Source organism: Peromyscus leucopus, chromosome 5, assembly GCF_004664715.2.
Source record: "Peromyscus leucopus breed LL Stock chromosome 5, UCI_PerLeu_2.1, whole genome shotgun sequence".
Lineage (NCBI taxonomy): Eukaryota > Metazoa > Chordata > Mammalia > Rodentia > Cricetidae > Peromyscus > Peromyscus leucopus.
The window spans coordinates 131,743,385-131,758,998 of NC_051067.1; the positions used below are offsets into that span (position 1 = coordinate 131,743,385).

The window sequence follows — 15,614 nt, forward strand, 5'->3', positions numbered from 1 at the left end:
CTTATCCCAGGTTTTTCTGTTTGTCTGCTATGACAGTAAACAGAATTTAACCTCTTGTAATCTGGCTCCTGCCTGCATGGTTGCTCTTACTCAGTTCCTGCTATTGTTAGCTCATAATTCAACTCTCAGAAGTACTTTAAGATTTTAAAATACAATGTATGTTTATGGTAAAGACTTGTGGTGGTTTGAATGAAAATGGCCCCTCATAGGCTTATAGGGAGTGGCACAGTTAGGAGGTGTGGCCTTGTTGCAGTAGGTGTGGCCTTGTTGGAGGAAGTGTGTCATTGGGGGTGGGCTTTGAGGTTTCATGAGCTCGAGCTCAAGCCAGGCCCAGTGTCACTCTCTTCCTGCTGCCTGCTGATCCAGATGTGGAACTCTGCTACCTCTCCAGCGCCATGTCTGTCTGTGTACCACCAATCTCACCATGATGAAAATGGACTAAACCCCTGAACCTGTAAGCAAGTCCAAATTAAATTCCTTCTTTTATAGGAGTTTCTGCGGTCATAGTGTCTCTTCACAGCAATAGAAACCCTAAGACAACTTTTAAAAATAAAATAAAATAATTGTGAGGTTGGGGATTTAGCTCAGTGGTAGAGCGCTTGCCTAGCAAGCACAAGTTCGGTCCTCAGCTCCGGAAAAAAAAAATAAAAAAATAAAAAAATAATTTCACCAACAACATGTAACAACAAAACCATAAATACTGGAGAAAAAGTGACAGTTCCAGTGTAAGGGAGACATCCCCACATACATGCTTAGACCCAGGATTAGGAAGAGATTATATGGATTTTCCCCAGGCCTCCCAGCATTGCATGTGCAGGCTTGCTGAAATGTCTCCTCGCCATTCGTCTTCTGCACATCTCCCTTAGCCTTGCATTCTGGCTGAAACCCTGCCATCTCCATGTAGTTAGACAGTTACCTGTGCTCTGTGCACCATGTCCTATGTTGATGTAAAACACAACTTTCACCTCAAAAAGGATAGTGTATTCTAGAATCAAATACAGGTGACCATGACCTGGGAACACAGATTTTAGGTTATTCTGGATTCCATGTTCCAGTGTGATAATAGTTTTATGTAACAGAACAAAGAAAACTGTAAATCAAGGTAGTTTCAAAGTACAGTGGTTTAAACATTAGAGAGATGGGTTATAGCAAAGCAGGGGAATCTCAGCTGGCCTCAGATGCTAGCTGGTGATTCTTCTAGCTTTTGAGTTGGTGGAAGCTAGTCATCAGCTAAGTCAATACATTCTAAAAGATAACTTTGGAGAACTGTAGTGGTTACTTTGCTGTTACTGTGATAAAATGCCATGACCAATATAAGTTAAGGAAGAGTTTGTTTTGGCTCATAGTTTCAGGAGAGTAAGAGTCACCAAGCCAGAGTGCATGGCAGTAAATAGTAGGCATGGTAGTTTGAATAGAAAAGCTGAGGACTTATATCCTCAACCACGAACACGAAGTTGAGAGCGAACCAGAAGTGGTGGAAGTCTTTCAGTCTCAAAGCCCTCCCTCAGTGATGCATTTTCTCCAGCAAGACTAAAAGTTCCTTAACAGTTCCACCATATGGGGACTGTAGATGTAACCAACTGTCTTATTAAATAAGAAACACAGAACCAATGTAAAAGAGAAGGCCAAGAGGTCAGAGCTCCGAGCTAAAATCTTACCCTTCCTCCTGTGGTGCTCCTACTTCTCTGAAAAAGAGCTACTTTCTGTGTGTTTGTCTTTAATATAGTCTTTCTGTTCTGCCTTCTCATTGGTTGTAAACCTAAACACATGACTGCGTCGTAAGTACAGCCCTCCAGGTCTTAAAGGCGTATGTTTCCAATGCTGGCTGTATCCCTGAACACACAGAGATCTACCTAGCTCTGTCTACCAAGCGCTGGGATTAAAGCCGTGCGCCACCACCGCCATGCTCTTGCTATGGCTCTAATAGCTCTGACCCCCGGGCAACTTTATTTATTAACATACAATTAAAATACCACCATAGGGGACCAAGTGTCCTGAGCTTGAGGGGGGGCATTTTTAAAGCAAACCACCATAAGGGCAATAGATGCTATTAAGAGGGCTAAAGATGGTACAAGATAATTTGGCTCTGAACTTGAAGCATCCCAGACTCTCCATAGTCACTGAAGTTCTAATCAGTTAATCAGCCTCACAGATGATTCAGTTTGAAATGCAGTTTCTTTTGGAGACTTTAACTTACAGTTCCTCTTCTTGGGCAGGCATCACATTTTGTATATGTGGTAGCCACATTTTATTTATTAGATATTATTCACATTTTCCATCTTGAGGAAAGGCTTGATAGAATCTGATGTAGATCAAGTTGATTAGTAGGCAGGTGAGCACTCTTCAGGGGAGAGAAATGGTTGGTGTCATAGCTTCAGCTGCCAACTTGACATAAACCTAGAGTCATCTGGAAAGAGGGAACTTCAATGGAGGAATATCCTCCATTGGATTAGCTTCTGGGTGTGTTTCAGGGCATTTTCTTGATTGCTAACTGATGTAGTTGGGTCCAGCCCACTGTCTACTGTGCTATCCTTAGGTTAGTAAACCTGGGCAACAAAAGAAAGTTAGCTGAGCAAGCCAGAGGAAGCAGCTCAGCTATGGTTCTACTTCAGTTCCTACCTCCAGGTTCCCATATGAGTGAGCTCCTGTGCTGATTTCCTCCAGTGTTGGACCTGGAAATGTAAGCCAACCTTTCCTCCCCAGGTTGGTTTTGGTCAGTGTTTTATCACAGCAACAGAAAGCAAATCAGACACCTGGTAAAAGCCATTAAGAAAAAAAAAATCTAGATTAATTATATCATCAAAATCTACTAGCCATTACGATCCAGATCTGACAGCCCCCCCACCCCCCAGGCCAAAAGACAGGGTTTTTCTGTGAGCCCTGGCTTTCCTGGATCCTGCTCTGTACACCAGGTTGGCCTGGAACTCAGAGGTCTGCCTGCTTCTGCCTCCCAAGTGTTGGGATTAAAGGTATGCACCATCACCACACCCAGCAAAAGTTCAAACTTTTCTTTCTTTAAGACAGTGTTTCTCTGTGTAGTCTTGGCCGTCCTGGAACTCGATCTGTAGACCTGGAACTCGATCTGTAGACCTGGAACTCGATCTGTAGAGATCTTCCTGCTTCTGTCTCCCAAGTGCTGGGATTAAAGGTGTACTCCAGCATCTCTTAGCAAATGACCATTTTTTTTCTTTGAAGGTTCAGAGTTGTATCTTACATAGGCTATGATAGAGACCTTGAAAAACCTTTTTGTTGTTATTGAGAGGAAGTGCTGGTAAAAAATACCCTTAATGTTTGTATGTGTATGCTTACAATATTATGTGTATACACATACACACTTTAAATCTAAAGTACACAGATAAATATAAATCACCCTCTTAATCCTTTGAGTAAAGAGTTGAGCATTGCAAAGGAGGACAGTTATCTGATAGGAAGAATTATAACTTCTGCTTTGCCATCATGAACTATAACCCTCTGCAATCCTAAGCCCCAAATAAAGTTGCCTTGGTCATGGTATTGTATTACAACAGTAGAAAAGTAACGGATACACGGTGACACTTAGTTTTGGGGCTTGTTGAAGTAGTCTGCTAAGTAAATACATTCTAAGAGATAATAGTGCCCTCTTTCTCCATTGGGAAGGATTTACCTAATGGTCACAAAACTGATAGGTCATGGATAGAGGAAGGTGTTCTGGTTGCTTTTTGTCAGTTTGACACAAACCTAGACATACCTAGGAAGAAGGAATCTCAATGGAATGAATGTTCCCATCAGATTGGTGCCCCACCTGCGGGCATTTCCTGGATTAGAGATTAATGTGGGTAGGTATAGTCCACTGTGTGTGGGGTGCCACCCCTGGGCAGGTGGTCATGGGGTGTATAAGAAACCAGGCTGAGCAAGCTACAAAGAGCAAGCCAGTGAACAGCAATCTTCCATGGTTTCTGCTTCAGTTCCTGTCGAGTTCTTGATGATGGACTGTAACCTGTAAGCTAAATAAACCCTTTTCTTCTTAAGTTGCTTTTGGTCATGGTCTTTTTATTTATTTATTTTGGTTTTTCAAGACAGGGTTTCTCTGTGTAGCTCTGGAGTCTGTCCTGGAACTCACTCTGTAGACCAAACTGGCCTTGAACTCACAGAGATCCACCTGCCTCTGCCTCCGGAGTGCTGGGATTAAAGGGGTGAGCCATCACCACCCGGCTTTGGTCATGGTCTTTACACAGCAATAGAAAGCTAAGTAGAATATCGGGCAATAAATGACTATTACGAGGAAAAAACTTGGCTCAAGATAATTTGGCTCTGAACTTGCAACATTCCAAACCCTCCACAGTTGTTAAAGTTCTAATCAGCATTGCAGAGGGTTCATTTTGAAATGCAGCACTGTCTGGAGACTTTATCCATACTCATCCTCTTCACAGAGGTGATCGTACTGTATTGTAATTGTTTGCATTTTTGTCTGTGAACTGTTGTTCTTGAGGATTTGTATTTTGGAGATGACTCAAAGCCTGATGTGACCATCTGAAGAAGGACCTTCAGACAGTAAGAGAACGAGCCAGTAGAGTCCAGGGAGAAGAGGTGTTGGCAGGGAAGCCTGGAAAGGATTGTCCTGTTTACCTTTTTCTGTTGTTGAGCTAAAACACTGACTAAAAGCAGTCTGGGGAAGGGTGTACTTTATAGTCAAGTTTATAAGTGAACGGCTGTAGACTCTAAGATAAGGCCTGAGAAGATGTCTTTTTCTGGATTAGTTCATGTGTGGTAAGGAGTATCTGTCAGCTGTAGCAGTTTCAGGAGATGAAATGCAGATCAGACCACTTAATAACCTTTGTCTAAGAAAAGCAGACCAAGGATTAGGACCACGTCTCATGGCATTTTCTCTTGTCCCCTCTGATGATGATTTGTCTTCAGTGAGATGCCATTGATAGGGTACCTTTAATCCCCCCCCCCCTTTTCTCAGCATAAGGGTCCCCTGCTGAACAGGCCTTGCTACCCCACGGTTATGGCTTTAGGCTTGGGAAGGACACCGAGGTGAACTGAGACTGCCTTTCTCAAGCCTCCCCCACTCCGCCTCATGCAGAAGCCAGTCATGCTGCCTCCCTCAGGGTCACTCTCAAGTGTGGTCCCAGCCTCGTGCTCCTAGCATGTGCTCATTCTAGTTACTGCCATTGTCCTTAGAGCCTGTTGGAGTCTTAACTACTTCCTGTCCCTAAAACCCAGCATTCACGGATGCCAAGCACCAACAGCGCCTCGGCCAGCTTACAGACCTTTACAGGAGAGTTGATGGCTGGCTCCAAGCTGTGTCCAGAGCTGCCCGTGTTCTCTCAGCTGTTCTTGAGCACTGGAACTTGGTTTTGTCTGCCTCTGGGCTTGGCACACTTCCAGAGGGCCTTAGTAGGTTCTTTGACCTATCAGCTCACAGTAATGGCTTAAAGTGCAGTATATTGGGAAGCACCATTTTCATTGGATCATAGTGTGTCTCTCTGCCTTGTATGGTATTTTGAAAGATTTCTCCAGGCTGGTCAGCAAGTATCAAAGTAGCCTGAAGGAATGTATTTATCCTCATGCAGATACTGATCATCTGCTTCCGCAGGAGTGGCATGTTCTCTCTTCTTAGTCTCTAGTGGCAGTATTTGAACTGTTGAGAATTACACTGATCTTAGACAAACCTTAGAACATCATGCTTTTGTGACACTCAGGTTTTAGTCACCACTTGGATGCAGTCCCAAGCCATCTGCAGCAACCTGTCAGCTCCAAGAAGAACTCATTTCTTGGAATAAGCCTGATTGCAGGTGGATGGCTCCTAGAGCTACCCCTCTCATGTCTCTGGGAAGTCTGCATGAGCAGAGGAGCACAAGTGTTCAACCCAGGATTAGGACTAGGTCTCATGGCACAGTAATATACCTGTCTTTACTCTTCACATGAAAGAGGCCTATGACCAGAACAGAAAGTTTTCTGTGCTTTGGGAAGAGCTGTTCGAGATATAAGGGCTTAAAGGTGAAGAGCTTTTAAAAGAAATACTCAGTATTAACATGGAATTTAAAGAACTTTTCTTTTTTAGACAAGGTCTTGAACTTGCTATGTAGGGAAGGATGATGACCTTGTACTTCTGATCCTCCTACCTCCACCTTCCCGGTGTTCTCTCTTTTTCTGTTTCTCAAGACTGTGATTTTGCCATGTAGACCATACTGGCCTTGAACTCATGTAATCCTCCTGTCTCTGCCTCTTACATTTTGGGACTATGCCAACATTCCTTGCTCCCTTTTCATTCTTTGGGTGAGGCAGATGCATATACATGTATACTAAACTAGAGGTGTCCATGAGGTGTAGACAGTTAAAGTGTTAGCTGACTAGTCTCTGATCTCAGCCATCTGTGAGTATATTTGATTAGGAATGAATCTTGGAACTGAAAACATTGGTCGAATAGAAGTATAGGTAATGGGCTGGAGAGTTAGCTCAGCAGTTAAGAGCACTGGCTGTTCTTCCAGAGGTCCTGAGTTCAATTCCCAGCAACCACATGGTGGCTCACAGCCGTTTGTAATGAGATCTGGTGCCCTCTTATGGCCTGCAGGCATACATGCAGACAGAGGACTGTATATAATAAATAAATCTTAAACAAAAGAAGTATAGGTAATGATTAGAAGTTGCCTGGTTAGCATACAGACTAATACCTGAGTGTTGTGTCATTCCCCCCGCCCCCCATAGAGATTCTGAAGGACACTACAGACTCTGGGTCTATAATGAGGCCTTTCGTTGTTGTGGAAAGTTGAGGGGATCAAGTTTAATATTTTACCAATTCCATGCATAGTTGATTTTCTTGTAAAAGAAAAAAATAACAAGAAAGCAAACTAAACAGTTGAGTCAGAGTCTTGCATGTGATGTGTTTTAGCTTGAGGAGAAATAAGAACTATAGAGGATATGTCAGTATGGAGATGACTAATTCAGTTCTGGAAAGTACCATCACATCAGTTCTGAGGTGACTGGGTCTCTGGATATGCCTGTTGGGCTAAGAGCCCCAGGAGAGTGTGAGGATGGACAATCTATAGGATAATCTGCTGTAGCTTTCTGCTTTTAGGAATACTAACTTGGTTCCTTTAGGACATACACATTATTATTATTATTATTATTATTATTATTATTATTATTATCATTATCATTATTATTTCCTTTGAGACAAGGTTTCTTTTTTGTAGCCTTGGCTGTCCTGGAACCAGCTCTGTAGACCAGACTAGCCTCGAACTCAGAGATCCACCTGCCTCTGCTCCCCAAGTGCTGAGATTAAAGGCGTGCGCCACCACTGCCTGGCTTGATGTATAATTTTGTGATATTTAATTGAATGCTAAGATATTTCACTTAGAGAAGACAGGAACGCATTCTGCAAGCGTGTGAAGTGTTGGATGATGTGGGTGAAAGGTGTGGTAAGCACTTAGGGAAGAAAGGCAGATGACAGTGTAGAGAACTTTGGAGAGGAGAAAGAAGGGAAGGTTGACGTAATAGATCTGATATTTTCTCTCAGTATGATGCACACTTTTCTGTTATAGATGAATTTGCAACTGGCCTTCTGGATTGGATTCATCAGCTTGATTTGTTCTGTATTTGGCCAAACAGGTAAAAAATTTTGTTTTTCTTCTTATATTTTTATTTCAGCATCTTGTATCAGTAGTCTTTGGTCAGTTAGATTCCTGGGGGAGTGGGGTGGGAAAACAACCCTCCATTAGATCACACTACTCCTGAAGTTGTGTAGCAGGCTGTGTCACTGTGAGTGAGGGGCAGAGGTTTCCAAGGGGCCTGAAGGGGTTTTCACCATCACTTAATCACCCCTCACTTCACTGTGAGGATAGTGAGATCCCAGATGACAGCATGTCATACACACAACAACACTTGGGAGAACGTGAGAGTGCTGAGGGGGCCAGAATGAAGGCAGAGGCATGTAATATATTCATTAGCAAATAAGATAAACATGGACAGTGGTAGATTACGAAGTGAGTGTCCATTGGCATCTTAAACACTGAAACTAGATGGGGCATAGGGGCATATGCCTATAATCCCAGCACTTGGGAAGCAGAGACCGTCAGGAGGATCATGAGTTTTAGGCTAACCTGGGCCAGACACAGCCACTCCCCCTCACAGGGTTGGGGATATAGTTCAGTCAAAGCTCTAGGTTCTGAGCAGGCAGAAAAAAAGAAAAGAAAACCTAGGAGCAGTTTACTTTCTAGAAGATACTCTTGTTCTGTGATCAAGAAGTCTTGAATAGTGTTAGCATATCTATAAGAGCAGGGAGCAAGCTGAAGACATTTTGCATTTCTCTGGCAATCATGACCATCTACATCTGGAATGATGGATGCTTGGTTCTACTGTCTAAATCTCAAAAAAGCATAGTAAATAGAATAATTAGAATGGTCTGACATCAGGATGGACATGTGAAAATGATGAAAGATACTGAATAGGAAACTTGATACATTGGATACAGAAAATCTACAATCACCCAAAATTATTAGAGGAATTTTCTTTTAGTGAGTTGATTGTGGGAGATCTCTAAATTTGTTTTTAATTCAAGCATAGTTTGTATTCTAATCAGAAAAGATAAACTGGAGACAGTCCTACTAGTGTTTACTACAAGAAAGGTGTGCCAGTCTAGATTGAATCAAAGAAATGCAAACTCAAGGAGATTTGTAGCTGGAGTTTCTCCAGTCCCACCTGGCCCCGTGGTCTCACAGCCACTTATAAAATAATCAGTCAGAGGCTTATATTAATTACAAATCGTATGGCCTATGGCTTAGGCTTATTATTAATTAGCTCTTATAACTTCATTCAACCCATTCCTATTAATCTATGTTTTGCCATGTGGCCGTGGCAGTACCAGTCTGCTAGCATCTCTTAGTTAGGGCGGTGGCTCGAGTCTCTCCCAGCTCCGCCCTTCTCTCTGTGTCTTTGCTTGGATTTCCTGCCTGGCTGTAGACTTTCTTGCCATAGGCCAAAATAGCTTTATTTATTATCCAATGGGAGCCACACATATTCACAGCATACAGAAAGATATCCCACAGCAGGTTTTGTATTGGATAAATATGGACTCTGAGTTATTTACATGCTAAAAGTAGAGTGGAAGCCCAGAAGATACTTAAGGGTGTGGGATTGTAAGTAGTAGGAATAGATGAAATCTGACCTAGGTATAAGAATACCAGGACATCTATAGCTATTCAGAATGATAGATGCTGAAATTCAACGGAATGATCCACTGGTGTACAGCTAGGCTAATGATTCCTAGTCTGTCATACAAAAGACAAAGTGACAGCCTTTTTGTGACTTTCAGTGTCAAGGGAATCCCAGACCATTAGGTTTTCTTTGGACTAGGCTACTATAGCTTAGTAACTAGACTGGAGTGTTCATATTTAACACATATATTTATCTGCATATTGTCTGTCTGTCTGTCTTTCATTGTGATCTATTCATTCATTTTTTTATTTGAAATGTTAAAGTTGCCTTTTTTTTTTTTTACAGATAAAAATAGATGTTTAAAAGCAAATGCCAAATCTTGTGGAGAATGTATACAAGCAGGGCCAAATTGTGGGTGGTGTACAAATACGGTAAGGTTTCTGATACTGTTTGATTTCTTCTCTGATTTTTGAGTCTCACATTCAGAGCCTTATCCTTGGGAAGTACCTGATAAGATAAACATTTGAAACAACATTTATTGAGTAGTGTGTAGTGGTCAGAACTGTGCTGTTTGACACAATACGCACTAGACACTGCTAATTGTCTATTGCTGTGACAAAACGCCACGATCAAGGCAACTTATAAAACAAACATTTAACTTGGGGCTCGAAGGCACTAGAGCGGTGGCTGAGAGTTCACATCTTGATCCATAGTATGAGGCAGAGAGAGCTGACTGGGAATGACGTAGCCTCAGTGAAAGGAAATAAATGCAAATCTGAGTCCAGGATTTTCGGATTTGCATTTATTTCCTTTAAAGATTTTTGTACTTTGCTTGATGTGATCCCTTAAAGAAAGCTTACTAAACCTACAGTGAGTCAGTTTTAGGTTATGCTAGGGTCATTGTGTATGTCTTCACGCCGGTGTTTGGACCCAAAAGGCCTAACTGATCAGATGTCAGATATGACATGATGATGTGACAAAGTGAAAGATAAAACGAGAAGTTTTTGTTTTATTTCAGAATGGTATGCTGGGGGTGAAGTTGGGAACATTTAGGAAAGGCTAACGGAAGCTCTTGCCTTCCTTCTCCAGAAAATGAGGAACATAACTCATGCTTTACCAATTGTTGTGGTTAGAAATGGAGGATCAAAAGAGACAGGTTCACGTTAAGTTTCTCTTGATTGGGCAGCTACTGACACCATCAGCATCCATTTTATGGGCCCAAGTTTATCTGTAGTTGAAACTTACCTAACCAAAGTTGCATACTTTTGTTTCTGAAATCTGGGGCATAACTTCTCAATTATTAAGGTTCCCGTGGAAAGTGTTCAGTGGAATTTTATTTGGGTTTTATGAGGCTCCCTGGATTGGCTAAATACTTGGAAATGAAGAATTCCCTAGGAGCTTGTACTGTGTTGGATTTTGAGGTTTGATAGTAAATAATGTATTTCAGTTTTGACTCCTTGGCCCTGGTCATGCCCTTCCAGGTGTCTCTATATTTGTATAAATGCTCTTGCTATGTTACATTTGTCTTGTGTCACATAGCAGGGTGTCTTCCCCTTTCCAGCTTATTTTTTAGTGACGAGATCTCTTTCTGAACCCGGAGCTTGCTGTTGGAGCTAGACTGGCTGAACACGGGGTCCCAGACAGTGGGTCAGAGAACCCACTGTTCTGTGCTCCACTGTTGGGAGCCGGGGTCACAGGTGTCCACTGCCTTGTGCAGCTCTTGTGTGGGTGCTGGGGTCAGAACTCAGGTCCTCATGTTTGCAGAGCAAGCTCTTTTCCCACTAAGCCACCCCCCTAGTCCCCACCGTAGGTTTTGTGTATTCAGTCATAGAGTATAGGACCTTTAATTTAAATGAGTTCAAGGTCAAACATAAAAGTCTGGAGAGAGCCCTGGAGAAGAGCGCTATCTGCTCTTCCAGAAGACAGACTATTCTCAGCATTCACATGGTGGTTTACAGTCCATGTGTAACTTCAGCACCAGCAGATGTGACACCTTCTTCTGGCCTATGTGGGCACTACAATGCAGAGATGCACAGGCAGGCAAAACTCCTTTACGAGTAAAATAAAAGTTAAGAAAAGCAATAAAAAAGCCCATTTAATAGCCAGCAGTTAAAAAATGTTCAGCCAGGCAGTGGTGGCACACCTTTAATACTAGCACTTGGGAGGCAGGGGGAGGCGGGTCTCTGAGTTCCAGGACAGCCTGGTCTATAGAGTGAGTTCTAGGACAAACTACAGGAGAAACCCCATCTCCTAAAAAAAAAATAAATAAATAAATAAAAAAATAAAAAAATAAAAAAAAAATTCAGTCAGGAAAATTTGTGCTATATTTTCTACACACACACACACACACACACACACACACACACACACACACCCATTATTGATAGGGGTATATTTAGGCTAATGTGCTTTTCCTAAATATCTAGTTGTTTAATGCTCTACTGAGAAGGTATTGCATAATACGAAAGACCTTCTGAAGACTTTTCTAAGAGAAAGTTTTAGAAAAGAGTCTGCCTCGTGTCTGGGCACATCCAAAAGAGGGCCTGCGAAGCTGAGCCTGAGAACTGAAGGGTATAGTTGGTTAGTGATGACACACTCTGAACTTGAAAGGGGGGACTTAGTCTGGGGAAAGATAGTACTTTCTCAGAGTTGATTTTACTTGGTTTTGTATAAAAGCACTATGATGTGGATAAAGGGAAAATCTTGTTAAAAAGCTAGAAATGAACAATTTTTGTAATTTGTTTACATGCAATAATAATTATATCAAAATGGTTGTTACTTTTTGCTGATGTTGGTATTTTACATGTCATTTAGACATTTTTACAAGAAGGGATGCCTACTTCTGCACGTTGTGATGATTTAGAAGCTTTAAAAAAGAAGGGCTGCCAGCCAAGTGACATAGAAAACCCAAGAGGCTCCCAAACGATAAAGAAAAATAAGAATGTCACCAACCGCAGCAAAGGAATGGCAGAGAAGCTCCGGCCAGAGGACATAACTCAGATCCAACCACAGCAGCTACTTCTGAAGTTGCGCTCAGGTACCTCCATCCCCACTTGAGTCTCCATAGCAACTTCATACAAGCCTTTCCTCCAGTCTAAGAGATGATACAAGTTAAAGTTTTAGCAGACATACCCTTTTTGTTTGCTTGTTTGTTTGTTTTTGTTTCTGATTTTTGAGTCAGGGTTTCTCTGTGTAACCCTGGCTGTCCTGGAACTTGTTCTGTAGACCAGGCTGGCCTCAGACTCACAGAGATCCCTCTGCCTCTGCCTTCTGAGTGCTGGAATTAAAGACATGTGCCACCACTGCTGGCAAACTCCGAGTTTTAAAAATATTAGCATCCATTTGTTACTGTGATTTCATAATGTAAAAGCAAAGTTTTAATGCATGCATATGTTTAGTACTATTTAAATACTAACGTCTTTATAAGACCCATGGCTGTCCCATGTCTGAAATAGACAGCAGCAAACCCTCTTTCTGCCCGTCGCCCTTCCATCCTGTTACTGCTGCCTGACTAAACTTCAGCCTAGGCAGTAGACACTCTGATAGTTTGAATGGGAAATGTCCCATCCAGGCTAATGTATGAGAACATTAGTTCCTGGCTCAGTGCTGTTTTGGAAGGTTGTGGAACCTTCAGTTGGTGGGTCTTGGATGGCAGAGCGGGTCTCTGGGGGTGGGGCTTTTTTCTTCCTGATTTGCTGAGGAGAGCTGCTTCCTCTTGGTCCTGCTATTGACAGACCTGTCCCAGCTCCTGTGGCCTCCCTGAAAGTGAGCAACAACAAATCCTCCTCTTCAGTTGCTGTGTCAGCGTTATGTCATAGCAAGGAGCACCCGTCACCTTGGAGCTGCAGACCTGCAGGACCCTTGTTAGGACAGTCATTATGTGCTTGCCTAAATTGCCATTTCATTTTCATCATTATTACTTTTTTTTGTTTGTTTTTTTGTTTTTTTGTTTTTCGAGACAGGGTTTCTCTTGTGTGTTTTGGTGCCTTTCCTGGATCTCGCTCTGTAGACCAGGCTGGCCTCGAACTCACAGAGACCCACCTGCCTCAGCCTCCTGAGTGCTGGGATTAAAGGTGTGCGCCACCACCGCCCGGCCATCGTTATTACTTTAAAACGTTTTTTAGATGTTTGTTTTTGCCTGTATATGAAAATATATATGTGTACCATGTGTGTGCCTGGTGCCTGTGGAGGTAGGAAGAAGTCATCAGGTCCCCTGGAACTGGAGTTAGGGGTGGTTGTGAGCCACCATATGGGTGCTGGGGAACAAACCTGAGTCCTCTGCAAGAGCAGCAAGTACTCTGAACTTCTGAACCATCTCCAGCCCCACATCATCATTTTTTTTTTTTTTTTAAGATTTATTTATTATGTATACAGTGTTCTGCCTGCAAGTATCTTTGCAGGCCAGAAGAAGGCACCACATCTCACTACAGATGATTGTGAGCCATCATGTGGTGCTGGGAATTGAACTCAGGACCTCTGGAAGAACAGTCAGTGCTTCTTAACCTCTGAGCCATCTCTTCAGCTCCCCCCACATCATTATTACTTTCAAACCTTTCTACACTATGGGGTACTTGAAAGAGGCTCTGTGCTTGGACCTCAGGAGCTCATGGTGTCGCTCCTTGTTTTTCTCAGTTCCTTCCATGGCTTCCAGATTCCTTTTTGTGTTTTTTTCCCCTTCATCCCTCTGCATTTCACTTAAGAGTTGGTTTTCCTCTCAAGTCCTTGAAACTCATTCATAGTCTGCAACAACACAGACTTTTCAGCTCAGCTCTGCACCCCCCTCCAGCTGCCTGCCAGCAGACCGTGGAGAAAAGACTAGTAGATTTTCACCCAGACAGACTGATCTCTGCACCCAAGCCTTCATTTTCTCCCATGGTTGTGTTTTGTTTGTGTGCTGGAGAGAGAGCTTGGGGCCTCTCAGGTGCTGGACAGATGCTCCCCCACTAACTGCCTCAGCTCTGTGCTTGTGAGTGAGGAACATGGAACGTCTTTTACCTCCCACCTTCCTACTTTTCAGTTCATCCTTCGTCTCCTGCAGTTGACCTTCCTGTAGTTTCTAACTAACCTCTTTACCGTCACTTATTTCTCTCTCTCTCTTTCTCTCTTTCTTTCTGACAGGGTTTCTCTGTGTAGTTTTGGTTTGCTTTGTAGACTAGACTGACCTTGAACTCACAGAGATCCACCTGGCTCTGCCTTCTGAGTGCTGGGACTAAAGGCATGGGCTACTACCACCTGGCCCCTGTAACTTATTTTTATAACTCTTAAGTCAAACTAGATTGTGAGCTGAGCATCGGGGGCTGCACGCCTTTAATCCCAGCACTTGGGAGGCAGAGGCAGGCCTGGTCCACAGAGTGATGATCCAGAACAGGCACCAAAACTACACAGAGAAATCCTGTCTTGAAGCCCCCCCCCCAAAAAAAAAGAAAAGAAAAAACTAATTGTTATTCACCTAACATTAGCAGTGTCTTTTTAAAAATTAGATTGTTATTCACCTAACATTAGCAGTGTCTTTTTATACAGAGAACACCCCCTCCTAATTTTAATTTCTATTTGTCCATTGGACTCTATAGTGTGCTTTGCTTTCATTCTGCCAATGTTTATGGTGTTCTGTTTTCCTCATAAATTTGTGTTTGGATCAGCTTGTGATTACAGTAACAACTACTTGAAATAACTTGTAAGAAGAAAAAGCTTGTTTGGGCCCATAGTTTTGGAAGTTTCCATCTAGGGGAGTGGCCTGGTGCTAAGCTTGTGTTGAGGTGATAGATATGTTGTGGTGAGGCATCTGGCAGGTGATACTACAGCGAGGAGGTCTTATAGACTCCAGCGCACATCACTGTAACCCAAACTTCCTGCTGGTCCCCACCTCTCAAACTTCGAACCTCCTCCTGTTGGTGCCAACACATGGGCAGATCCAAACTGTAGCAGAATTATTAGTGTCTTAGGGGTTACTGGTAGGGGGTGTTGCATTCATTTTTCCCCCCAAGTCTTGGTGTTTTATGTAGTTTGTTAAATGAAATCAAGTGTGTGCCTGTTGAGGCTCTAACAGAATTCTTAGGGACTAGTTCTGAACATGTAAATTGGACTTTCTATTTTTCTAATTGATTTTGATTACTGGCTACCTAATCTCAATTTTGAATCTGTTTAATTAGGAGAACCACAGAAGTTTACACTAAAATTCAAGAGGGCTGAAGACTACCCCATTGATCTCTACTACCTTATGGATCTCTCCTACTCTATGAAAGATGATCTGGAGAATGTAAAGAGTCTTGGGACAGATCTGATGAATGAAATGAGGAGGATTACTTCAGACTTCCGAATTGGTAGGAATGTTTGGAACATAGTTTGCCTGTGTGTGTGTGTGTGTGTGTGTGTGTGTGTAGGCTTCTGCATGTATACGGAGCAGGATGTTGAGTATCTTGCTCTATCACCGTCTGTCTCATGTCTATGAGACATGGTTTATCACTGCTAAGTTAGGT

The 15,614-nt window shown here is 42.6% G+C and overlaps 1 protein-coding gene across 2 annotated transcripts in view; it reads left to right on the forward strand.

The window, feature by feature from the left end:
* Positions 1-15,614, forward strand: part of Itgb1 (integrin subunit beta 1) — a 48,166-nt gene that overhangs the window by 13,362 nt on the left and 19,190 nt on the right. For both annotated transcript variants that reach the window (XM_028887863.2, XM_028887862.2), the window contains exons 2-5: positions 7,527-7,593; positions 9,484-9,569; positions 11,953-12,175; positions 15,288-15,458. In XM_028887863.2, the coding sequence (XP_028743696.1) occupies positions 7,527-7,593; positions 9,484-9,569; positions 11,953-12,175; positions 15,288-15,458 (547 nt within the window). The remainder of the gene's footprint in view (positions 1-7,526; positions 7,594-9,483; positions 9,570-11,952; positions 12,176-15,287; positions 15,459-15,614) is intronic.